Source organism: Pelodiscus sinensis, chromosome 2, assembly GCF_052426305.1.
Source record: "Pelodiscus sinensis isolate ZL-2025 chromosome 2, ASM5242630v1, whole genome shotgun sequence".
Taxonomy (NCBI): Eukaryota; Metazoa; Chordata; order Testudines; family Trionychidae; genus Pelodiscus; species Pelodiscus sinensis.
Genome location: NC_143053.1, coordinates 172,697,704 through 172,724,936, shown reverse-complemented (window position 1 = coordinate 172,724,936; position 27,233 = coordinate 172,697,704). Strand labels below are relative to the sequence as shown.

The 27,233-nt window shown below is 41.2% G+C and overlaps 1 protein-coding gene across 1 annotated transcript in view; it reads right to left on the bottom strand.

The window, feature by feature from the left end:
• The window catches only part of TBX20 (T-box transcription factor 20), a 58,294-nt gene extending 32,492 nt beyond the window's left edge, over positions 1 to 25,802 (bottom strand). Inside the window, exons 1-5 of the mRNA XM_006124054.5 lie at positions 25,190 to 25,802; positions 21,407 to 21,641; positions 18,876 to 19,040; positions 9,915 to 10,023; positions 3,041 to 3,199 (exon numbers count right to left, since the gene is read on the bottom strand). Of these exons, the coding sequence (XP_006124116.1) occupies positions 3,041 to 3,199; positions 9,915 to 10,023; positions 18,876 to 19,040; positions 21,407 to 21,641; positions 25,190 to 25,316 (795 nt within the window). The 5' untranslated portion in view covers positions 25,317 to 25,802. The remainder of the gene's footprint in view (positions 1 to 3,040; positions 3,200 to 9,914; positions 10,024 to 18,875; positions 19,041 to 21,406; positions 21,642 to 25,189) is intronic.
• Positions 25,803 to 27,233: the final 1,431 nt, after the last annotated feature.

Below are 27,233 nucleotides of genomic sequence, written 5' to 3'. Positions count from 1 at the left end.
TTCTGATTAAACTATTTTTTCTTTGGAAAAGAATGATTTTTTCAAAACTGTACATAGAAAAGGGTTGATCTCAACAAATCTTCCAATTCAAATCAGGTTTGCAATAATGTTCAAATTTGTCAGTGGCTACGTCTAGACTACATCCCTTTTTCGTAAAAGGGATGTAAATTAGATGTATCGCAATTGCTAATGAAGCGGGGATCATACAGGGATAAGGGATCTTTTGGAAAAGGCTTTATTTTCTGCAAGATCAGCATCTAGACTGGTGCTTTTTTCTGACAAAGCTCCGTGCGGAAAAAAAACGGCAGCCATTTTTATGCTAATGAAGCAGGGAAGATTTAAATCCCTGCTTCCTTAGCAATTGTGATACGTCTAATTTACATCCCTTTTACGAAAAAAGGGATGTAGTCTAGACGTAGCCAGTGTGTCTTGTTCTGATTTCTGATACAAAAAGCTTCATAATTTGGTTCAAAGCTATTTTTTGTTTTGAAATTTCAGGATGTCAGTTACATTGTTTTATAAAGATCAAAATCAAAACAAAATGTTTCAATTAACCTAAATGAAGCTCATTTTTCATCCTGACTTGGGAAAAGTCCCCTTTCCAAACACTAATTCTGACATTGACACATTGTGGTAAGTCCACAATTGGAACAACTTCCTACAGATTGCAATGAATTCTCCATCACTAAAAATGTTTAAATCAAAATTGGTTGTTTTTCTAAAAAAACATACTAAAAGAATTGTTTTGGAGAAGTTCTATGTCTCATGTTATACAGAAGTGCAAAGTGATCATCACAGAAGTCCCTTCTGACCTTGGAATCTATGAATCATGAGGGAAACCTATTTAAACCTATTTTTGTGCCAATCAAATGGACATTTCTCTAACACTAATGGCTCTGTATGACATTCTGAGTGAAACGTGTCCAAGCTACCTACTCTGCATAAAACTCTTAACCATTTAGGTTCTTACATAGAAATACCATTTATTCTCAGAGACTATTTCACAAACAATCAGAAGAACATCTGCTAGAAAGCATTTAAAATTGAAATTTGACCTACAATTCAACTCTGTAGCAGTGGTTTGACTGTTAAACAAATGTGTGCCCTTTAAATCTTAAAACATGAGATAGTTTGTTGAAAGTGTAATGTATTTAGCTTTTATCTAATAACCTGAAGAAATGTAATCAATCCCCTTTAAAACAGCATGGAAAGAAATGGCAGAAATGAAAAAAAAAATCCATTTTCATTAGTCATCGACAGAATGACAGGATCAGTCTCTAGGGGTTCCAGAGATGTACCATTGAGAAATTTTGCAGTATTCATTATACATATTTTGGGAAGTTTTGTTTGGAAATGGCCATGATCTAAATGTCAGCAAGAAGCACAAATCTATTCTACAGAAGTAAATTCCAGTTTTATATTGACTTTTTAAAAATTTTGCTTATTTCTACAGAAAGTCAACTGACCTTTCTTTTCTCAACAAATTGTCTTGCTGGTGTACTATCAAGATTGCCACATGGCTAATTTTCTTTTACATTCAGTTATAAACCTGAGTTGAAATGGAAATAATTTTGAGCTGCAGAGCAGATATTAAGCTAGATTTAGTGCATGTCATAACTGTAAGATCAAGTCACATCCTTAGAAAAAAGAATTTTTAACAGGCTACATGAGCTAATGATCCTTTTTGGCCTTAAACTCTATGAATATGAGATAAAGATGTGCCTAAGGCAGATTAATTGCTCAGTTCATACAGTAGCAATATTTATTTATATTGCTTATTCTCAGAAGGGTAGCCGTGTTAGTCTGTATCTGCAAAAACACCAAAGACTAACAGATTTATGTGCGCATAAGCTTTTGTGGGTAAAATCCACTTCATCAGATGCATGGAGTCCCACATAAATTGTCCACATATATCTGTTAGTTTTTAAGTGACACAGGACTCCTCATGGCTTATTCTATACAACACACAGTAGTTTTATTCCCTTTACTGCATCTGGAAGTTTTGTTTTCTCTTAGGAAATGTTGAAAATTTTGGACAGATTACACTAAGTCTGTGATCATAACATTCAATTATGATTAGAGCTTGGCAAATAGAACGTAGTCCAATGCCAGCTGAAGTGAATGGTTTACAAAATTCCTACGGTTACATATTAAATCCAATGTTAAAAGCAGGCTTCATAGTTATGATCTTAGTCCATACTGGGAATGTTATTCACTGGCATACCAGTTTGATATATCTAGTATATATAGTTTGGTATATCTAGCCAACATGAGAAAGGAATATTTCTGGTTTGTTTCCCCTTACATTTTACCCTTGTATTTTAATTAGTCAATTGGCAGTCAATATATCCAAGCCAGTATATGGCTCAGCCAATAGTTCTGAGACATAGGATCACTGGAAGTTGGAACAGCCTCAAGGTGAACTGAAAGGATTAATTTGTAAATACTAAGCAATAATGAGCATTATGCAGAGACGCTACATCTAAACTACACCTCTCTATTGGCAGAGGGATGTAAATTAGACATATCGAAAGTGCAAATGAAGCTGGGATTTAAATATCCCATGCTTCATTTGCATAATGGCGGCCGCCACTTTTTTTCAAAATGGGGCTTTTTGGAAAAAACCAGCAGTTTAGACGGGGCATTTTTGACAGAAATGTCTCGTTTCGAAAGATCCTGTACTCCTCATTTTTTCAGGAAAGAACAGACAGATAGAAAGAAAGAACAAATAGATAGAACAGATAGATAGACAGACCGATAACTAAAGGGTTTATTTCTGTAATCTTTACTCCTGAATAATCCTTTTTGTTCTATGAGTTGCTATTGTTCTGTGAACCCACTGGTGTTATTAAGACTAAACATATATATGCAGATTTACTCTTGAATGGAAAATGAGAAGGATCAGGCCCAAAGAAAAGAAAAAAGAACTCTCTTATGTCGGAGAGAGTTCTATGCTAGATTAAATAGGGGAAATTTATTAGCACACAGAATTTTGGACAAGTTAATAAGAGTTCTAAGAATGATCTAGCATCACACTCACCAACTGATTCTGGTAGGCAGTAACTGCTGTAAAAACCGTCTCTGGAAAGATAAATGTCCTGAACTCTTCAGATTTCAGGTTTAACAAAGAGGCAGTGTGGTCTTTCTTCTTAATGATGTGCACCCTGGGCTGGTACTTGTGCATGGAGTTCAAAATTATCTGAAGCAAAGAGTTGCAAAAGGTTGTGCTGAGTTTAAGATTAAGGCAAACTGAACAAAACATTTCAAAGTAGTAGCAAAATGTGACTGTAAGAAGCAAGTGCACATTAAAGTTACAGGGCTACACCATGGCAGCAGAAACGTAGATATATAGAAGGCTGAATGTCAGAGGTCCTGAATACCTCTGCTTCCTTTGACTTCAATGGGTGCTCACTTCTGATAATCAGGTCGACTGTACATTTTCTAAAAAATGCCCTCCCCCACCCCAAGCATGCATAAAATTCCTGAGCACACTCTTTCCAAGAATTAACACTTGTCCACCCAGGAGCTAGGTTTGACACAGGCAAATTCCACCACTTATGTGCGAGGGTGTTTAACCTTATTATTTGTCTGTGCAGGTTTGAGTGCTTGAAAATGTGTGCGCGGGAGTGGGCAACTGCAAAGTTGTGTGCACACAAAATGATGATGCCATCCAGTGGCCCCTTTGAAAAAACAAAACTTAGGTCCTTATTGTGCAAATATGGCTTTTAAAACAGTTTGTCCTTTCTACTCAAATTTGACTGATTAACAGAAATGTTTGTTGCAATTCTGCCATTTTTTTCATTAGTATTTGCTTGTGACCATTCTTGTTTAATCCTCCAACTCCTGTTTAATCCTGAAGTCATTGGAAAGACACCCATTCATTTTAGCTGGCATTGGACTAAGTTCTATTTGCCCAGCTCAAATCACAATTTAAGAATATAAAAATGAAAGCGTTAGATTTGTGCCCTATCTTGTTCTGGATATAGTCACAGTTTTGGGACTAAGCTAGCCCTGGGTTGGGTAATTCCTTCTACAGGGCTGCAAGGAGGTCACAGGAAATTCCGTACATCATCTGGAATAGTCTACATTCAAAGACAAGAGGTAAATTGAAAATCAACATAAGAAATGCAGTCTTTCTTGATAATTCTGAAAATAATGCAGGTTACAAATTGCATTACAGCAGTGCTCTTGCATCAGCTTTGTTATGTCAGGAGATTCCTGTTGTACATTTTTCTTCTCCCACTGGGCCAAATTCTGCTCTGACTTGTACTCTGATTTCAGTGGGGTCACACATTATGATAGAGAGAAGAATGCAGTACTGTACATTACAATCATCACAAGAATGTGACATTGTTTTAGTGCACAGTGTAGTATTTTTTATGACTGACTTCACTGGCTTGCACTCTGTCCCTGCATTGATTTCAAGCTCCTTGCTCTAATCTTCAAGATACTACACAATACGTCACCTCATATAGTTCTCTGCCCTTCTTCAACTTCTCCTTCCATCCTCTATGCTGCTCCAAAGTTTCTCACCTCCCTGCTCTTTTGTCATCTTTGTCCACTACCAAGTGTGTGTCTTAGCCTTCCAGTTTCTACACTTCAATGCCCCTCGCTCTTCTGCTTGAATATAAAATGTCTCAGATCCAACCTGTTTCATAAAGTGTATCAGTCCTGAAGAAACACTGTAGTCTGCACCCAATTCAAAAATGATGTGAAGAACAGTATAAGTCAGTAGTTCTCAAATGTATTTAATCACACACTCCTTCTTTGTGTCTAGAGTCATTTACTGATCCTCCAACATGGGCACGCTCCCACCACTCAACTGTTTATATCTTAGGTTCACCTGTGTGTTACTCTGTGCATGCCAGAGACAAGTCAACTCATGTAGATGAACAGTGGCAAAGTTCATTTGATATCAGAGCTCTGTGAATATTGCAAATAAATTTCCACTGATATTTATTCACATTTTAAGGTTGACATTTTCAAAGTAGCCTATGAGAATCCATTGAAGAGAGTTAGTATCTAACTCCCATAGGCTACTTTGAAACATCTCAGCTGTAATGATGATTATTCTTAAACCATGCTGTCACCCTGGGTGTACATTTTCTGTGAATAGGCATGCAATCAAGTTTCTCTAGCACAAATGCCATGCAAGAGTTATACACAGAGCTGATCTAATTAAGAAACAGAAACCATGTGATATATGTAACCAAAAACAGTGAAGAAGCATAAGTAACAAGACATAAAGTATATGAAATCTGTCAAAAATATTATCAACTTTTTAAAATAAATTTGAGAAAAATCATTCAAAAACATTCCATAAATAGAGAGGCAAGAGTGTTCAATATATTATTTCTATCTTACTCACTTGTCTCTAAAAAGTAATCCAGAGACATCCATACAAATGCAGAGTTTTACTGTGTGTTTCCTTGCAAGAAATGTTGTGTCATGCATACAATGATAACTACTGCCCAGTGCAGAGACCAAATACAAATAGTGCCATCACGTTGCATACTAAGGATACAAGTCAAAAAGTCACAGACTAAGAGAAGAAAAACAAATTCTACTTATAAAAGAAGTCCACCTCTTCACTTCAGATGGATTCGGTTTCAGAAAAAGAAGCCTTCTATAAACAGAGCACCCCAATACTTCACATTCTTTAGCAACCAAAAGTGTCTTTCAGAGGATGGACAGGACAAGTGACCATAACAAACAGGGATTAGCACAGTGCCAACTTTTATATCTAAAAAACTAAAATAGATGTGTTATGGCCACTAGAGGTGCGTCTACACAGCTTTACTCAAAATAAGCTACACAAATTAAGCTATGTCAATTGCATAGCTTATTTCGAAATAGCTTCTTTCAAAATTGGGAGCGTCTACACAGCACTTATTTCAAAATAGAGCATTCTTCCTCTGATTTCCTTACTCCTCGTACAATGAGGGTTATAGGAGTTGGAAAAAAAGTCCTCCAACGTGACAGTATTTCGACATGATTTTGAAATAACTGCCTGCTGTATAGACGCAAACTAAGTTATTTCGAAATAACATCAGTTATTCCAAAATAACGGTGCTGTGTAGACATACACTAAAACTTCCTCATGAGCCAACATAGCCTATCAAGCACAATGAACATTTTAACAGGCCAAATAAGAGAATCAACCAGAGAAAAGAAGCTTTCTAAATTCAAAGAGGCCTTTGCAGAAGGCCTTAAAAGTCTCTAAAAAAACCCAAAACAAACCAGCTTAACTCGCTGCAGTAGAACTCAGAAATATCATTGCCATAACTCAAAGGGTCATCTGTTTCAAAGTCTTTCACAAGGGGATGATATTAACAGCTCTCATAGCTATTCTACCTAACTATTTGCTACATCAGTGAGTATGCCTTGTGCAGGATTGTCTCCTTGTCGGGCATTCACAGAAGTAGGTTTCACTATAAAGTGATCATTTGCAGCATTAGCTCAGGAAACTGATTTTTTTTTAAATTAACAGCCTTGTATTTACAAAAATGTATTTGCTACAGCATGTAGATTGTCAGATTATAGAGAGAGTTTAGAAATGAAATGTCTCTTTATTTGTCTGTTTGTTCAAAAACTCCTCCCAAACAAGAACAGCTAGGGTCACCAAATTTAGTAGGCAGCTTCCTCTTACCCTAACTTAAAGCAAGGTCAGAGTTTGGGTGTGACAGGAACATGGGGATTTTTCCCCCCAACATGGAAACGAAAGGGCAGAGAAAGGAGGGACACGATCTTCACACTCACCCCTGGGGCAGCAAGTGGGGCTGGGATACTTCAGAGTGAGCACTGGGGACAGTCACACCAGCAGGAGACTGACTGGCTGGAGATGGGGCTCTGCATTTTGACAGCCAGGCTACCTTCTATAAGTAAGGTTCTCCCTCCTCCCCCCCACACAGCTACATGGCCTGGGCATTATCCTCAACCTTGCTTTGGAGCCTGGGGATTTCCCACACACACACACACACACTGCCTCTGGGGGCCTACACCCTCTCCCTCCCCCGCCACTCCACATGAGCATGTTGAGATTCCACCACTCCACCCCATCCCCTGTTGTGAAACTCCTACAGGGCCTAGAGATTCCCTCTCCTCCTCCTTGCCCTGGCCCCTCTCTGCCACTTCACCTGGAACATAGGGATTCCCTTCACATCCCCTCTTCCCCCATGCCAACTCATCCGGAGCCTGGTGATTCCCTACCCTTCCCCATGCACACACGGTAGTTCTTGGGGCCTAAGGATGCTCTCCTTCCCCCTTGCCACGCTGCTCCTCCTTTAGTTCCCAGTAAAACCCAGCCAACCATTTCTTGAATTATACACCCAAACAACGCCGGGTAAATCTGCGTGCATGCGTGTGTATAAATGTCTTAGCTGAGTTAAAAAAATAAATGCCTCACTCATACAATGAATTCTATACATGGGCATTCCTTTACCCACCTGCAGCCTCACTGAGGTCAGCACTGGATGTATGCATATCATTCAGCCATGTAGATCTCATTGCAGGATCAAGATCTTAGGGTATGATCCTATGCTCATTGAAGTCAATGGAAAAACAAACCAAAATATCGGCTTTTGGAAGAAGAGCAAAAAAATAAAACAAAAACCATGCTACTATTCAGAAGGGGGGGGGGGGGTGTAAGAAAAATGTATCCAGAGTTCTTTAGAAAAGAACAGGATGTTGGCATATATATGCTTTTCTTTGTTGTTTTCAGCAGGTATTTCCCATCCCTGCAGTCCTTAAATGGATAAAACTCTCATTCCTATTGGAAATATTCCTACTAGGCAATTCAGACAACAACTTGCCTTATCAAAAACCCTCTGAAAAAGCAGTATAACACTCACTGTCTGAGGAGGGGTCTCCAATGTCTAGTATCCCCATGCCTCAGTTTTCTTACTCAGTATCTCACATGTCTCCTTCCTCCATGTTTTAACATTTAAAGCTCTCCCTTCCTGAGGTTTCACTTATTAACACGAACGTATAGGCTACGTCTAGACTGGCATGATTTTCCGCAAATGCTTTTAATGGAAAAGTTTTTGCCTTGTCTACACTGGCCCTCTGCAAGAGGGCTTTTGCCCGAACGGGAGCAGCATAGCATTTCCACAAGAACACTGACAATCTTACATGAGATCGTCAGTGTTCTTGTGGAAATTCAAGCGGCCAGTGTAGACAGCTGGCAAGTTTTTCCGCAAAAGCAGCTGCTTTTGCGGAAAAACTTGCCAGTCTAGACGCAGCCCTCTAGTTTAATTCTCGGTCAAGAAACTCCCACCCAGAGCCTACGCTTCACATTTGGGTTCCCTCAGGATTACTTCCCACCAAGTTAGACAATCACAAAGTCTTAAGCCTTCCCGTGGAAAGGCTCCCCAGCACAGAGCCACTGCTTATCCTCCCTCACCAGGCTGGGCTCCCAGCCACTTGCTTTGAGCCACAAGCTTTCACTTTTCCAAGTCCCTTAACTTAGGGGGGAAACTTAGCACAGGTCAGAGCTGGGATTTCACCCCCATAAAGTCCCACATTCAGCTTGGGACTCCCTGTGTTTAATTTATGGAAAGGTGGAGTGTGTCTATGTCCAACAACATTTACTTTGGAGCAATTTTGTCTTTTTAGTTTTATATCCTTTGTTGCGGTGGTGGATTAACCCTTACTGGTGTGTCAGGACTACAGTACTGACACCTAGCCCAGTCCACTTGGGGTCTGCATGTAACAGATATGTCCTTCTTGAACCAGATTGCTTAGCGTACTGACAACAAATTCAGCAGAGTGGGATTTGTCAGCATACATGACAAAGAACTGGGTAGTAGCTAAGACAGGGCTACTCAACTTTGGAAGCGCCAGGGGCCACAATGATACTCACAGCACATGCCAAGGGCAGCAACTTAAAATGTGGTTGCATATGCATGAAAATATAAATACAAATAGCTTCTTTCCCACTGATGGGCATGAATAGAAAGATTAAGGCAAGACTCCACAACATGCAGGCCCCATTTAAGTCATTTCCGCTGATATTAATAAAATGCAATATTTACCCGATTTCCACTCATATTACAGCACTTTTAATGAGCAATGACACTCCAGGAATTTAACTACTAAAACGCTTATCAACAGAAGACCATTATATTGATGACTTTTTTGTTTTGACTCCACAACAATCCAGGAATTTAACTACTAAAACACATATCAACCCAAACCGCACCGTCAACCCAACCCACACCACGGACCATGGGCCACATGCAGCCCACAGGCCGTGTGTTGAGTAGCTCTGGTCTAAGAGACCAGTTCACTATCCAGAGGGGCATGGCAAAGCGTACAAGTAAGTCAAAAGCAAAATAGAGATGGAAATAGATTAGGAAAAACCATGTGTGGCCCTTTTCTCTTCCCCTCATTTAGGTCTGGATTCTGTCCCTTTTGATAGCTGTGGAAGTGAGCTCAGAACACTAAGATGATCTGGGCATTACCCCCATCCATCCTATTAATAAATCAATATACAAATGCTCAATCATGGAATCTAAACATAGTTCTTTTTTAAAAACTGTCTCTGGCTTTAGACTGCAAGGGGTAATACCACACATTTCCCCCAAAAGGTAAATGTGACACTGCTGAAAAGTGCTGAATTGACAAAAATGAAGTCACCTGTTAGTCTAAAAAGAGGACAAACCAAAGAAAACGCACTCTCTCATAAGAAAACGCACTCTCTCATAAGCCTCTGCCATTACACTGCCACCAACATGAAGGGACCGCCTGAGAAGGTGGAAGGGTAGATCAGTCTCAAAGCCCATTTGCACATTTGGCATTGGGATCAGAGTGCTGAGAAGTCTGCCAATTAATGTCACACAGTAATAGACTAAGTCAGCTAATTTGTGTTGTCTTTTTTTTTTTTTAAACACCTTACCACAGAATAGGCTACTCACATGCCCATGTTGATCCAGTTCATTGTTTGTTAGTTTCACTTTTTCAAAGGACACCATCTGCTTTAATAATTGTTCCCCGGTAAAAGGAGAATCAGGGTGCACATACAACCTACAAAAAGCACACACATACAGTATTATAGACAGATTTGTGTAAATGGTACTGACTTTATAAACATGTATCCGCACAAAATTAAAATACGTTTTCTGCCTTCACAATCTCCAGTGGTCTCATCAAGGGGTATTTTCTCATGTCTTAGGATCACGACCAGCAAAGCAAGAGACATAGGATTCCCAAAAACTTATGCATCCATGAAATACCTTAATTAGTAATGGAAAATTATATAAGATATGACTGAGTTCTTCACCCACTAGAATATAATGAAGAATCCCCCTTTTTTAAGACTTTATCATTCTCTAAGCACTTTATTATTTTATAAGCATAACTAAAAGGGGTCATAGTGGACTACAAGTTGAATATGAGTCAACAGTGTGATGCTGTTGCAAAAAAAGCAAATATGATTCTAGGTTGTATCAACAGGTGTGTTGTAAGCAAAACTCGTGAAGTCATTCTGCCGTTCTACTCTGCACTAGTTAGGTCTCCGCTGGAGTACTGTGTCCAGTTCTGGGTGCCACATTTCAAGAAAGATGTGGAGAAATTGGAAAGGGAACAGAGAAGAGCTACAAGAATGATTAAAGGTCTAGAGAACATGACCTATGAATCCAGGCTTCATGAACTGGGCTTGTTTAGTTTGGAAAAAAGAAGATTAAGGGGGGACATGATAGCGGTTTTCAAATATCTAAAAGGGTGTCACAAGGAGGAAGGAGAAAATGTGTTCCTCTTGGTTTCTGAGGACAGGACAAGGAGTAATGGGCTTAAAGTGCAGCAAGGGAGGTTTAGATTGGACATTAGGAAAAGATTGCTAACTGTCAGGGTGGTCAAATATTGGAATAAATTGCCAAGGGAGGTGGTAGAATCTCCCTCTCTGGAGATATTTAAGAACAGGTTAGATAGACATCTGTCAGGGATGGTGTAGACGGAGCTTGGTCCTGCCTTGAGGGCGGGGGGCTGGACTCGATGATCTCTCGAGGTCCCTTCCAGTCCTATGATTCTATGATTCTAATTTAATCTAAGTAACAAATAAAAATAATTTAAAATTGAGTCATTATTTCACTTTGATGTATTTCTTCCAAATGAAAAATTAATTATGTCTTCTGGCAGCTGTATTAATAAGCGCTCAAAATAACAATGACTCCAGCTCAAAGAAAAAGGCATACTGCAGTTAGAGAACTAGTCAGAGAATCCAGAGGAGCTGTATTTTTTCTTATTATTAATATTAAGCTTGGTAATTACTTTCACCTGCACTAGATCACCATTATCACAGAGACTCGGTCTTACCAAGATATGACTATCTAGGACCAAAGAGCTAAACTGTTTCAGGTGTATGTTTGGAGACTGGGTAGAGCAGCAGGTCCAACAGCCATTATGGGCCTTGGGGCAAGGTGTGAAAGGGGCCCGGCTTTGCACCCCTAGATGGGGCAGGGCCGAGGACAGTTACCCCTTAGCACCGCCCAGACCGTGGCACTCAAAGCAATGTGGAGTGGCACTCTGGTGGATGTTCAAAGGTTCCTGGAGCGCCCAGCCATTGCCGTTGTCACAGTATCAGCAGCGGCGGCCAGGAGCTCTGGGCCCCTTTGAATCACTGGGTGCAACTGGCCCCTTCGCCACCTCCCATCCCTCCATCAGTGGTCCTGGGATAGGGACCATTTTGTGTTTATCTCCTGTGCACAGTTACCTTAAACCAAATGCCAACTGCTAACTCTCACCACAACAATGGGGGAGGAGGGGCTATACATTCATTGACTAGAATCATTAGACTGGAAGAGACCTTGAGAGATCATTTAGTCGAGTCCCCTGAATTCATGGCAGGACTAAGTATCATCTAGATCAGGTCTGGGCAAAATACCCTCTGTGGGCCAAATCTGGCCCACAAAGCCACTAGATGCAGCCCACAGACGCAACGGGTTTGACTCTGCAATGGGTTTGCAGACTCCCTGCCTGCCCCCCACACATTGCTGAGAAAAGTGGCTGTTGCGGGGCTCAGTTTGAGCCCCGGGGAGGGGTGGGAGGCTATCGACATTGCTCTGACCCCCAGTACAATCCCATTGGCCAGAAACCAGCCAATGGGAGCTGCCTGTTGTCAACAGGCAGTTTGCAAAGCACCTTTCCTTCCTCCATCCCTCCCTCCCTCTCCTCACACTCATAGCTGTTCAAAAACCACATGGCCCCTGCAGGCCAGTGCAGGGGCGAGGCAGGAAGGAAGTTTGCTTGAGAAGGCTGCTGACTGGGAGTCAAGAAGGTAAAGTCTACCAGCCAGAGCCTGCCTCTGGCACCCCAACCCTTAGCTCCTCCTACCCAATATAACCCAAACCCTCTGCCCCCTCCCTGCCCCCATATCTCCTCCCAGATCCTGCATCCCAGTTCCCTGCCCCAGTTCACATCCCTTCTTGCCCAAAGTTACAACCCAAACCCCAGCTCCCTAGTCTCCTAACCCAGGTCACAACTGCCTCCTTCACCCAAACTCCCTCCCAGATCCCCACATCCTCTTCTGCACCCCCAATCCCTTACTGCAAGCTCCCTTTTGCATTGAACCTCCATCCCAAACCCCTCACCTCCTCCATTAATATGGAAGAGTATGGCCCTTGACCACTTTCCAAATTCTTGGAGTGCCCCTCCATCAAAAATTATTGCTCACCCCAGATCTAGATCATTCCTGACAAGTATTTGTCTAACTTGCTCTTAATCATCAATGATGGAGATTCTACAACCTCCCTAAACAATTTATTCCAGTGCTTTACCACTCTGACAGTTACGAAGCTTTTCCTTATGGCCAACCTAAACTTCCCTTGCTGAAATCTAAATTTTTTGCTTATCCTATCTCCAGAGATTAAGAAGAACTTCTTTTCTCCCTCCTGCTTGTAACATCCTTTTTATGTACTTGAAAATGGTTATCATGTCCCCTCTTGTATTCTCTTATGCAGATTAAACAAACCCTATTTTTTCAATCTTTCCTCATAGGCAGGGCTTGACAAATACGCTTATCTACTTGCCTGTGGTGAGCAGATTTCAGCCGGTTGCCCCGCTCACCTCTGGTCCGCGCATGCACGGTGCGGGGCTGGTGAGTGGTTTTTGCCGTGATCGTCGAGCCCTGCTCATAGGTAATGGTCTCTAGACCTTTAATAATTTGTTTGCTCATTTCTAGATTATTTCCAATTTGTCCACATCTTTCCTAAAATGTGGTGCCAGTAGAGGCATAATCAGCACAGAGTGCATCAGAAGAATTACTTGTCATCTCTTGCTTATGACACGCCTGTTGATACATCCCAGAACGGACACTTTTTTTTGGTTTTTTTTTGCAAGAGAGTGTTACACTGTTGACTCATAGTTGGCTTGTAGTCCACTATGGCTTTTAGGTCCCTTTCTGCAGAATTACTTCCTAGGCAGTCATTTCCCATTCTGTATGTATGAAACTGATTGTTCCTCTCTAAGTGGAGTGCTTTGCATGTGTCCTTATTGAATTTAATCTTGTTTACTTAGACCATTTCTCCAGTTGGTTCAGATCATTTTGAATTTTCATCCTACCTTTCAAAGCATTTGCAGCCTCTCCCAGTTTGGTATCATCTGCAATCTTTATAAGTGTATTTACTCTCTATGCCATTATCTAAATCATTGATGAAGACCAGAAACAAGACCCAGAAATGATCCCTTCAGGACCCCACTTGTTATATCCTTCCAGTATGATATGAACCATCGATAACTACTTTCTGGGATCATTATACTATCAGTTTTTCACCCAATTTAGAGCAATTCTTCCCAGGTTGTATTTCCCTAGTTTGTTTATGGAAAAGCCATGTGAGACCATATCAAAGGGTTTACTAAAATCAAGATACTAACATTGACTCTGATGGGAAAGCCATGGAGAGAGCTCATCCCCCGTCCTCTGCCCATGGTTGCTTGTACATATTAATGTGCATTGTTGACCATGGGGATTTATCGTCAGAGATTGTGGCTGTGGCACCATAGATCTCAAACACTTTTTTGAATTTTAATTCACGGGTGAGTCCCAAGGTAATTTTCTCTTTACACATTTGTATTATTTATTGTATGTTATTTTAAGTTACTTGCAATAGTACTAACAGTTTAAATGGACTACTTTAGGTTCCTTTTAGCGTATTTAGCTTTCATTACATTTTCCTTTTGTTCAGTTTGTTAATATGGGGCCTGATGCTGGAAGCCCACAATGCATGTGACTTTCAATTGATTTAACTTGTACTTTGTACAGACAGAAAGTTGGCAGAATAAGGCTCAAATTGCAAGTTGAAAATGTAATTTTAAAAGTTTCTTTGCTATTATCTGCTACAAAGGCATATATATTACAAATTCAATCTCCAGACCATTATGGGTTAGTTAGACTAGCCAAGACAACTAGAAAAAACATTTATTAATACAAACAGAGAGGAAAGAGGGAGGAGGGTACAGTATAAAGGTACATGCAAAAACTTTAAGACTTCTTTCAAACATTCTTTGAAGAAAGAAAGAAAGAAAGAAAGAAAGAAAGAAAGAAAGAAAGAAAGAAAGAAAGAAAGAAAGAAAGAAAGAAAGAAAGAAAGAAAGAAAGAAAGAAAGAAAGAAAGAAAGAACACTATTCAGGAATTCTATCCTGGACCTGGAAGCATTTTAAAGGTTTTACAAGGATTTTCTGAAAATGTTTTTTTTTTTATTCAAGAGCTTGTAATAACATAAACTTGATTTAAATGTTGACAGCAGGAAAAAAAGGATATAATTGTTATTTGTAGTGAAAATCCATGCAGGCATAATCTTCTAAGTGGCATCATATAGTACTTAGTAATTTCAAGCACAGTTGTTGTTTCAGGGTTGAAAGTTATTTTTATAGTAAAATAAAGAAAAGCCTTAAGGCCCTAGTCCTGAAGTGACTCACACAGGTGCATAACTCTACTCCCGTGAATAATCTCATTGACATCAACTGAGACTATTCATGCTGGTAAAGTTATGCGTGTACATATATCTTTGAGGGATCAACATCTTAATGCCATAGGTTCTGTCTGATCCTGCAAACACTTAAGCACATGGAGTAGCCCAATTATGTGTCTCATATTACTAAAGTTAAAACCCAGGTGTGTTTGTAGGCTTAGGATCTTAGAAATAATTAGATGAAAACATAACCATGACTCCTGATACTGGGAGCAGAACTGAACTCCAGATTGTCAATAGGAGTTGTACCTTCAATTTCAATTTGAGCAGGACCAGGCCCTAATTTGGCAGAAATACAGTACTGAAATCTTGGTTTTAAATATTTTATATCATGTGCACTGGACACACAATTTTTTTTAAAAAAAGAATGGGTTGTTTGCCTGTGGTGCCAGTAGCTGAGATTTATGACAAACCTACACAAGGTGAGGGAATTCCCATTACATAACTACAAATTGTTGTGTAAAGTTTGCATACAGTTACCAAGAAATCCTATAGAATCCTGCAAAACCCCATAGCATCTCAAAAGTTACCCAGGGGAATCAGCCATTTTTATCTTATAACACTGGAGTCAGATTATTCAGGGTTAAGACAGCAAAGAGAACGGTATGTGAAATCAAAAAAGATAAAGACCGATAAACACTTTAAAAGAACAACAATTATCAATTATTTACTTGTAGCAATACATTTTAAAATACCTTATTTGAAAAAAAAATTAGCATTTACACTAAAAAACTATCAACGGCTGATAACATCAAGCTCCCCAAAAACACCGAGCTCCCCAAATTTTGGCATCCTTACAGCTGTTATCTTTCCTCTCCCACAAGAAAGATGGTATTTTTTCAATAAGAAACAAAACTGAACATTATAATAATACTTGTAAAATTGAAATTATAATATTAATAAAAGGGATAAAAGAACAACATGTAGCTATGGTTTACAATTTTTTTTTTTTTTTTTTTTTTTTTTTTTTTTGCCTAAACACGGTGAAAATGAAGAAAGGATTGTCATTTACCCAGCAGTGAATTTCTTAACATTTCTTAAAATGTTTTACAGGTACTGTCCTATTGCAACTGGGGTCCCCGACAGCTCTTTAAATAGCACCCTACTGGCTTTTGCCACAGCTCAGCCAGCTCTTGCCAGAGCTCAGCACTGGAGCACACCTACTTACTTTCACCTCTGCATTTACCATGTTTGTACAGATTGGGACCTCTACACGCTACCACAATACAAACTTTAAATAATAAAATCATACAGGGCTTGACTCTGGTTCTAAAAAGTCAGTATGAGTTCAATAGGCACATGATTAGGCTCTTCACATTCATATGATATATTATTCTGATTTTTGTATTGATACTATATATTAGCTACCTACAAAATACACATAAATTATTAGCATACCTCAAGGGATTTAAAATACACTGGATGCTTCACAGACAAATAAGAACCCAAGAACCCTGTCCTAAGGCCATTTGTGTACTTTTCTTAATTATTATAATTGATATTATTTTGAGGGCAGGAATCATATTTTTGGCCTATGATTTTATAGCACCTAACACAATGGGATCCTGCTATCACATACAAATTAAATAACAATAGTAAGTAAATTACTGTTTTCCCTGAAAACAAACACAACTTCTAACTGGCTGAATCTGACACACCTTTGTGAGCTGCACATAGTCATTTTTTCACTGATACAAAACCTGCTCTGCCCTACCAGAAATCAGCAGTGAGACTTCATGAGTTCTGTAGGACTACTTGCAAAGCAAGTAGGATTTGGAACCATATTTGCACATAAGAAAATGCTTCCATTTTTTCTACCTATCTTAGGTGGTATCTAATGTGCCTGTCTATAGAGCATCCAAGAACTCCGCAGGTGGGTTCCAATTGCCATGCAGAAGCCCATTAACTTCAGAGATGTTACTTCCAGACACAGAAGTCCATCGGCATGGTTCTCAGTGTGGGATTGGGGAAGTGACCCTAAGCACCCTGTATGCAAACCCTACATGTAGCTGCAATTTTGTTTATACAAAATATACCTTGTAGGGTATCATTTGAAAATAACAACATACTGGTCATTAATTCCCTCTGTCTAATGTTACTAGAGTATGTTTAAGACAGTCCAGCTCAGGGGCAGCAAAATACGGCCTGTGGGCCAGATTTGGCCTGACAAACCACTGGATCTGGCCTGCAGCCCAGTGGGAGCCTCAGCCAAGCTCCTTGCCTGCCTTTTGCCCACATACCACTCAGAGCAGCAGAAACCAGTGAGTGGGAGCTGCCTGTTTGCAGGTCAGGCAGTGCTCAAAGTACCTCTCCCACCATCCCCCAGGCTCCCAGTATTCAGAGCAGCACATGGTCCCTGCAGCTGCTTTGAGCCTTGGCAGCATCCCTACAGCAGGAGGCAGAAGAGAGCAAATGTTCCCATGGGCTTCCCTTGCCCCTCATAAAACCAGAAGTACTGACTGCTGGAAGGGGTGCCCTCTGAGTTTGATTTAGCAAGTCTTAACTAGACTCACTAAATCGAACTCCGGAAGCTCGATCATGGCAGCAGCAATCTTCTGTTTAGTATAAATAAAGCCTCAGAGGAAACCAAGACTGGTGGAGATCTGAAAATGGCTGTGGTGTAACAAGCAGGTTACTGGGTCAGTATTGCTGAACCAGGGCTGCTTCTAACAAACAGTTACAGGAAACCCCCGACATGCAGCCACTCGAGTTCCAACCCCCAACACTTACAACAATTTTTATAACTGCAGAAGGGGCTGAAAATCCCCGACTTACGTCCTCAGCCCGCATTTACAACGGCACATGGCACCTATCATAAATGACGGTTCAAGTTATGATGCCCCCGACTTGCAATGCTTCCCCAGGAACCAATCATGTTGCAAGTTGGGGGCTGCCTGTATTCGTGCATACTTCTTTGCTGGCTGAGGATGTCCAAACAGGAAGCAGCACATTTTAAGACACTCGGGATTACAAGATAATCAATTATACGACCTCTTACTGGTCTGAGTTGCAGCCCAAAATGTGATGGCAGCTAAACGCTCCAAATCAGAAAATCACCTAGGCATCCGCTTAAGTCCTGTTAAAATTGATGGGACTTAAGTATGTGCTTATGTGCTGTGCTGAATAGGGCCAGAGTTAAGCACATGCTTATATACTTTGATATATTGGGACCTACATACTGAAGTCTAGATAGCTCTAGACTGAAGCTATGGTACCTGCCTGCACATGTTTCACAATGAATTCATAACCAGGTCATAGCCTTTGCAGTAAAGGCAATCATTTTAGGAGTGAATTGTCTGGTTTGTCCATTGTGGAAAGGGGGTCAACTTGTTTAACTTTCTTATTCTGAGGTTTCAGAAATCCTAAATTTCCTTTAAAAAATGACTTGCAAGTGTGTGTATTTGATACATGCATAGTAGGTGATGTAAGAGATAGAGTACAATATAGTAGTAAACTCATCAGTTAGGAATATTGGTCATTGGTTAGAAAATAATCTGGCATTTCTACTTTAAGTAGTATCAAACCTGTAATTTAATATTTCTACTGGCATACAGCACAAGGGGCCTGGCTTGCTTTAAAAAGGAGGCCAAAAGGAAATATGTCATAATAAGAGGAAAATAAATGTATTTTTAAAAGTTTCCTTCTCTTTTGATCGTCAGAACCACGTTTCTGTAACTCATCCTCAGGCCAAGGCCAGCTTGCCTTTGGAATTTATTGCAAGTCAAAAATTTGGCTCATGTATGGATACAAGACCTGATAGTGCAGCACTGAAATTAATGGGAGCTTTGCCATCCGTTCCAGCGGGCACAGACTTAGGCTTTTGGAGCACAGTTTGCAAACAGCTTTGAAAGACCATTTGAAATCCCTTTTTCAACATTTTTTAAAAGAGATGAGCTATAAAATGAACAAACCTTGCAGGGAGTGGAGGGTCAGCTTTTCCAGCTACCAACCAGGAGGATCTGTGGTAAGCATATCTATATCTCTTATTGTCCACTGGAACGATATCCATTAGCACTATGTACTTGGCCTCAGGATCTACTCCCGAAAAGGAAACCCTAATAGTAGGAAACATTCTCCTGAAATAGAGACAAATTAGAAAATAAAGATATGAAGGGGCAGCAGAAAAAGGGGCCTTTGAAATGTTGCTCTACCTTAAAAAATACATTCAAGCCACCAGGAAGAAATATAAATTTCAAAATATTTATATAGTTATTTCCATTTGGTGAGCATTTAAGCCATCTGTACCCCTATTAAATACACATAGAACTGATACTCTGAAATTAGAGTAATTATTTGAAATAGGAGGAAATATAAATTTCCATAGGATAGATATTTCCTGCCTGGAAATTCCTATAAACACACAGTGTAATTTTTCATAAATATACACATATATTGGAGCTGGGAAAATACTATTTCATTCTGCAAATGCTGAATTTACTTTCTTTTACTCTGTTAATATTATTCAGAAGTATTCTATCAAATTAGCTTTACTTAAAAGAACTCTGGTGCAAAATGAATTTTAAGACTAAATGCTCCAATATATGCCAAAAATGACATTTTAAATTATTTAATGAATGAAAATGCACATTTCCAGTTGCAAATGTTACATCTCATGTTGCAGCACAAAACATGCTTTGCTGCTGAATATTATGAAAATCATAACCAGGAAACTGACCACTACCGAGTGACTTGCGAGTTACCAAACATAACACAAATTGTGACTTTTCAAACTGTTTTGACTGACCTAAATGCCAACATACCTTCACATTCATGCATAACTACATATGGGGGAGTTGTGCATTTGTGAACATATAAAGAAAATATTTCTCAAATTTAAATTATGATTTATGTCTCTGGGACTCTGTGTATGTAATCACAAATATGCAACTAAGAGGTTATAACACAAAGTAACAATTTTTCAAAACATTGTAATATCACAACGCTACATTCCCATATATTATCTTTCTAATGTTGCTATGGTTCACAATAAATTAAGGGCCCAATTCTGCTTTCACTGAAATTTGTCATTATGGCTTATCTCTTGTTACTTCAGTGTCTTTTGCATCAGATCCTGCCCAACTGTTAACAAAGGGGTTGAATTTACCCACTGATTCAGAGGGAAGTCATGCAATTAATTTCAATGGAGCCAGGATCAGCACAACCAGAGAATAGTCTATATGATGTGCATAGTCTGGAGACACTTTCCCAAGCAGAGAGATGTCCTCTCAATCAGTGGGACCCCTATTGAAATCATTAGAAGCCTTTGATGGGGCTGACTCTGACCTTCAGTTTACTTCCTAAACTATAAAGGAAAGGAGACAAAGCAACATGGGAATCCTCTTCCTCAAATCTGCAAAAGGGACACTGGAAGCTCAGGATTTTAAGGTTTCCACAATAATCCAAATGCATCTGAAATTCCTGCATTTACAAATAGCCCATTAGGATCTAATTTGTTGCAACTTTCCCAGTGTTTTTGAGCCTATCTATCCCTGCCAGTGTTTGCCCACAACCTCTACACGAAAAGTCAGAACCAACAAGTGCTCAGTCCTGATGGCCTGGGGATCGTGCCTCTCCAAAGCTAAAGGAGGGAATCTCCTGTACAAGAGCTAAGGGGACTAGTGGGTGGGAGGAAACTGAATGATGTCCCCTTTCCAACAGCTACCGCTCTTCCCAGGATTATTAGGTAGGCTGACTTGAAGCACCCTCACCACAATCTGGTAACACCAGAGCCTACTGTTGATCAGTCAGTGGATTACCAGGAGTTTCCTCCTCCCAGCTAATGACACAGAATCAGCTGAACCTTTCTCTCTCAGCATCAGAGGGATAGTGTTGGCGACCAGCCTGCAGGGGGCGCTAAGGGACTCTATCGTAATCCCAGGGCAAAGAAGTACAATAAATGGGATTTTTTTTAAGTTTCTTTAGGAAGGAATTCGGGATCAAACTTGTCCTTCTAAAAACATGTAAAATAGTATTTTAGCACTGGATGGAGCCATTTGGGAGGGTGACCCTGCGTATGAGGCCAGGGGTTCGAGATCCGTCCAGCGGGCTGGGGGGAGGCCTCTCTTCCTAGCCCAGTCCCAGGCCAGGACAAGAAAAAGATTGTGTTTGGCAAAGGCGGTGCCCCCTCCCGTGCTTAAGGCCTGACGCTCGCGCTGAATGGGAGCCCGAGCGGGTCCCAAGGCCTTTCCGCGCACATGGCCTGCTCCCATCCCGGGGAGCCCGGACACCTTGCCACGCACTGAGCCAGCCTCGCCTAGCCTGGGCCTCCGCCCCGTTTTGCCGGATGCGTCCCTCCCACTCCTGCTGGCCGCACGTTGCATTTAACCGCCCTGGGGACTTCTTTCCAAGGCCCTGCTAACAGGCCGGGGCAGCGTAGCAAACGGGACGGGTTTTCTCCCCTGACCCAGCCTCCCCACCCCCGCGCGCTGCTCCCCCGCCTTACCTGCCAGACTTGGTAATGATCATCTCGGTGCCCAGCTCGTGGAACTTGTCCCACAGCTCCTTGGTCTCCAGGCTGCAGGAGATCTTGGCCATTTCCTCACTCGGGATGATGGGGGTGGTGGGGATGAGGGGCTCGGTGCAGAGGGCAGAAGGGCTGGGGCTGAACTCGCCGTGCGGATCCAGGCTGGCCAAGTCGGTCAGGGGCTGGGCGCAGGAGGATTTCTCCACGAACTGCTCTGGAAGCGGAGAGGAAGCGCGATCGGGCGGATAAGCGAGCAGGGCTTTGACAGCTCAGGCGTCTAGATTCGGAGCCTCCGCCGGGAACCAGGAGTTCAGCTGGCTCCTGTCTAAAGCTAAACTACTGTGGGGGCGGGGGGAGGGGGAGGCTTTTCAAAGCCTCAGTAGCCGTGTTAGTCCGTAACTTTACAAACAAGGACTGGGGAAGGTGCCACAGGACTACCCGGTGTTTTTAAAGACTTTTAAAGGTCATTAAAGATTTTTGTGTGTGTGACTTGAGAGTGGGCCTGATTCTCAGAGTCCCTCTGAAAGGGACTACTATTGTCGAGGGTCCCAAACTGGGCATCCGGATACTGACTCCGGTACGCTGGCTTCCCGGGGGAGGGGGAGCAATATTTGGTCCCTGGCAATATTATCCAGGCAGGCACTGGCCAGGAAATGCTTTCTGAGGTAGTATTTCCAACTGCAGCCCGTTCAGCATCGTGGGCATTCCCGCATCCCCAAATGACAGAATTGGCAAAAACAGGACTCTGGGGAAGTTACAGCTCCAAGAGTGAGAAAAATTTCTCCCTCGAGCGGACTAAGGATGGGAAGAGAGAAAACCCGGCTTTCCCACATCTGAATCTCAAGAATGTGGATCATTTATATACAGTGAGGTCCCACCTTCCCGAGCCCAGAAAGCATTCCCATAACTAAGTGTTCAGAAGCACGTAAGGGTGGCCGTACGGGGTCAGACAAAGGGTCCATCCAGCCAAGGATCCTGTCTTGGTGCCTGGGTCTTTGGAAGGAATGAACAGAACCGGAATAAGTTAAAAACTTGAAAAGAAAATAATCGACAAGCGAAGGGACTTGACTGCGTATTTGCGCTGGTTTTCTACCCTAGTGTGACCTGAGAGCCTGGCGCGGAGCGCCCTTCAGACACACAGGGAAGCTGATTGTCCAATATCTCCTTCTAATAGGGGATTTCAGTGGAAAGGTCACTTTGCCACTGACCACAAGATGACTAATTCTCATTAAAACAGGAGCATTCGGCTCCAGTTTTGATAAGGGCAGACTGCGCAAATCAATGGGATTGAATGCGGGAGAGTTTTCTAATTGTTTCTATTATCATAACCCTTAAAAAGAAACTACTTGACTGTGATGCAGGAGATGTTTTGTGAGTAGGAAGTGTTTTGTGGGAGGCGTGGATATAAATAGAAAATAGAAGGCAACATAGTAAGAGAGAATTTTGAAGTCTTTACCGAGATTCATGCTAACCTCTCCCTCCCCGCTATAATTACAGCTTTTCTGGTACCCTAACAAGACTGACCAAACACTTCACCTTAAATAATTTAAACGTCTGCGCTTACACTAAAAGAAATAGGAAAAATACAGCTAACACATTCTGAAACCAGTCTGTAAATTGTCGAGAAAACATGATTGTTAAACAAACGATGTTTAGAACGTATAGTTACAGGAATTCTAAAAAATAATCTGTATCCGTCGTTTGGATATTTTTCCCATCCCTGAATTTTGAGATAATATTTTAGGTAATACAGAAACTAATGTTTATTCTAGGATAATTTTCTGTACGAACACTTAAGATTTATTTTCCTACTAAAACCTCTACAAGCTTTATAAACTAACGTAATTTTCATCTGAAGCGTAACCAATTCAAAGACATTAGTAAATAATCGCTTCCATGTTATGTCAGAAATTTAACGAACTCCACTGTATTGGTTTAATTTTATATGATCTTGTTACTAAAAATACAGCAATATGATAGACATACTATTTGAATCTCCAGACTCAGCTGAACAAATACGCCCTTAAAATCACAAGACAGCGATTTCTGTCCCAAAACTTAAAAGTACAAATACAGAGTTAGGATATTTGGCGTACTAGATGGTTTTTGAATGTTTTGGCACACCAAAAGAAGTAGAACATGACTTGAAAACGTGTTTCCAGTAGACATGTTTCCAGTAGACATAGCAAAAGCAGTGAATACATTAAAGTTAAACGGGAAGATAAATACGGGATTCTGTGTCAAGCATACATTTTATAACGTATCCGGCCTACATCACATCATAAACCAAAAATTAGAAAACGAAAATAATATTTAAAATTCACTAAAGATTTGCAGATGAGCCAACTTATAACTTTGTTAGACGTGGCAATGCTGAATCCCTCAAATTTTTGGCTGTATGTTACTAATCTATACCCTACAATTTAGGAAAAAATCTTTTTTGTTGTTGATGCTGCTGCAATTTGCTTCGAGTTTCTGGATAGAGTGATAAAACTGGATGTTCAACTCGGTCGCTTTCAATCAGATTCGCTATAGAGCTTAAATAACTTAGTGAACTCATTTACTAAAACTCATAATGACTTACCATTCAAACTGATTATGTACTAAAAATAAGAAATCTGATTTTTCTTTCTCACAAGGCGCGGAGATTAATCAAAGAATAAAAAACTCTTCAGAACTGTGTAAATAATTTTTATTAGCGCTTGCTAACCTGCAAACAATATTGTAATCGTTGTTTTCGGGTTTTGCTTGTTGTACTTTTTAAAGTACAGGTAATTTAAACTAAAAATGTAACATAATGTGTGCATTGTTCTCATTAATGGGGAGAAACTTATCTGCTTTCTGCAATAACAATGACAATGTCATGTTTTCTATAAATGGCAACGGTTGTTAAATAACTAAAAGTAAAAGTAACTAAAGTTGAGGAATTTAGAAAATGGTTACTGGATAATGTTCTAAACTACTTCAACTGAAAATGACGGCGGTAATAAAAAGAAGATGGCTTTGTGATAAGGGTTTTACCTTCTGTAAGGAAAATAGTTATTAGGACTTAAAACAGAAGAAACAAACGTTGTTCTTTGATTTGGTCAGCAGTCTTTGGAAACTAGAAAATCTCACAATTAAACATCAATTTAAATTTATCTTCCTGGTGTTAAATATGTATTTAAACTCCTCGTGTTATCCCATTAAATGCATGCATGTGTATATAATTCAATCTAGCTTTATAATTTACTAAAACTGGATCCCAGGATGGCTACTTTTATTTGTAACTATTATCAGCAGCTATTACCTCTTTCAAACTTCAGTTTTCAGCGGCGTCTCTATTAATTGTATCGGGTTTTTCGCGTTATGCTAAAGGAAAGCCTCACCTTAGAAAAGTAAGCAGTGCCATAATGAACCAATGTAAAATATAGGAAAATAGATAGACTATGTTGCAATGCCTTAGTATTTATTTTGACCAGACTAAAAATAACACAAAAGGGAAATCAGGAACACGGACCAAACTCAGCCTGGCTTCTTTCGCACAACAACAATGTGCAATTTAAACATTTTCCTTTATTTTCATTGCTTTGCATCTGATTGCTCCCTAACTGAAATCTGACTTAAATGATACTCAACGCCCCTCTCTCCCAACAGATATTTTTGCCTTTTCTCCTCTCTAGCTCCTTACTTTCTGTGTTGGATCCGGCGATCTGTCTGTGCAGGAAGGACACGGGACCCAGTCCTGCGGCTGAAAGGGAACAGCCCGAGCACACAACTTACCCAGAGGTTTGATGGTGCTCTCCGCACTTTCCTTTTCTTTCGAGCTGCCACTTGACATGAGAGCCGCGATGGAGAAGGCGTTGGCTCTGGAGGAGAGCTGCGGTTTGGGGGAGGCTGTGTACTCCATGGTCACAGAGTAAATCCTCCACAAACCAAGCCAGCAAAGGTCCTAAATGGATCCCCAGCTTCCAGCACAACAACAACAAAAGTCCTACCAAAGCTAAGCAGCAGCGCCAAGCAGGAGAGCACAGAGCCAGCTACTCTGACTGGGAAGCGAATTTAGGCGAGCTTGCGGGCCCGGGGGAGGCAAGGAGACCCTGCGGGGGCACACAACTGTGTGTGGATGGAGGATAATTAGGATCTCACGATGCCTGCAGGGTGGGATCTAAGGCCCCGGACAGGATTAGGTTAAACTGTCCCCATCGTCTCCCTGGCGCTGCGCTAGCAGGCTCGCTGCGTGCGGGAGAAGCGCGTTGGCTCGGGCTGCGGGTGGGAGCCGGAGTGGCTCAGAGGGCAGAAGGGTGGCCACTGCGATCAGCCGCGCACGCTCCTCCGCCTTAATTTGCTGGCCGCAGAGATCCTATCGGCTGCTGGCCAATCGGCTCCGGGCCACGTCAAGGGCTCTCGGATCCTGGCGATAGGGTGGGGAGGAGGGAGCGCGGAGCTCTTTAAACTCCCCTCCCTGCCTTCCCCCTTGCTCCGGCCAAGAGGGAAGAAGGCAGGAGCGGAGCAGGCAGGCTGCCGCGGGTCACACTCGCGCCCAGTTCAGAGCAGTCGCTGCTGGGAGGACTCCCAGGGAGCCTGGATCGCAGGGGACCGCAGCCCTTTCCAAGCCAGGCTTTGTCCCTAGGCAGAACTGCGTTTGCCACAGCTGGGAAGGATAGTCGCTTACTAGCGTGTGACAGACCGTGTGCGACAAAAGCACGAGTCTGTCCCTGCGTGTGTTGCAGCGGCTTTCCGGCCCAGCTTTACTTTATCTAAATTGCGCCGAAATCGTAAGAAAGGCCTTTTCATCTCCCCGGGTAGGATTTATTCATGACTGGAGGGGCCCATTCCGACGTGAAACTGGCCATGGCAAGTTGCAATACGCACTGCTCTGTACCAGACACAGACAGGCAAGGGGCTGGGTTGTTTCTAAACGATGCACAGCCATTTCCAACCTCTGACAAATGCACCTGCAGGCAAGTTCATTGCTTAATCTGAAGAGATCCTCATCCATATCATTCCCCCCTTCCCCATTTTGGAAATAAAGCTGATAAAAATAAAGGCTGCTCCTCTAACTCAATATTTACTTTTCAGACGATGGTTATTTATAAAGTAGCTTTTACATAGTGTTGGTATACAAAGATTAAATAAATGTTTTACAGGGCAGACCAGAAGAGAACAAACTAGAGAGAGAGTAGTGTGTATATACACTGTAGTATGTGTGCGTGCGTGTCTGTGTGCGCATATATTTATCCCGTTGAACAGTTTCAAAAGAGCCCTTTTGATGTAGTATGCTCATACAATAGGTCTTAAAATTTCCTAAATACCTCGATAAATGATTCCCTAGATAGTTTGCTCTGTAAAGTGTTTGAAGTGGGTATTTAAACAATGGAGTAGTGCCTTCCATAAAGAGAACACGCTTCACAAATTAGTAAATCCTTTTGCTTTATTTTTCCTACAAAAAGGAAGTTCTGGTAAGAAATGAAATATTCTAAGATCTGAGCACATCATGTTATTTTTATCTAAGAAATATACAAACGCAGAGAAAAACGCAGATGTCAGAGTTATACCTGACATCATCCACCCTGAGCTCTGGCGTGTCTGTCCTCCAACAAAAGATGGAGTGAGTGACAATCTTTACAACACATTTCCTAAATGGCCACCACCTTTTAGCTCTTAGATTTTATCTCTGTAGCTCTATGCAAACACACGTACAAAAATGGTTTGAGTTTGATATGCCGTTTAGAGAAGTATTTCATGAATGGTGTGTTTGCAAGTGACCACACGTGAACTCTCGTGTACGTTCCACTATCTACAATATTTTCTTGTTTTTTTATTA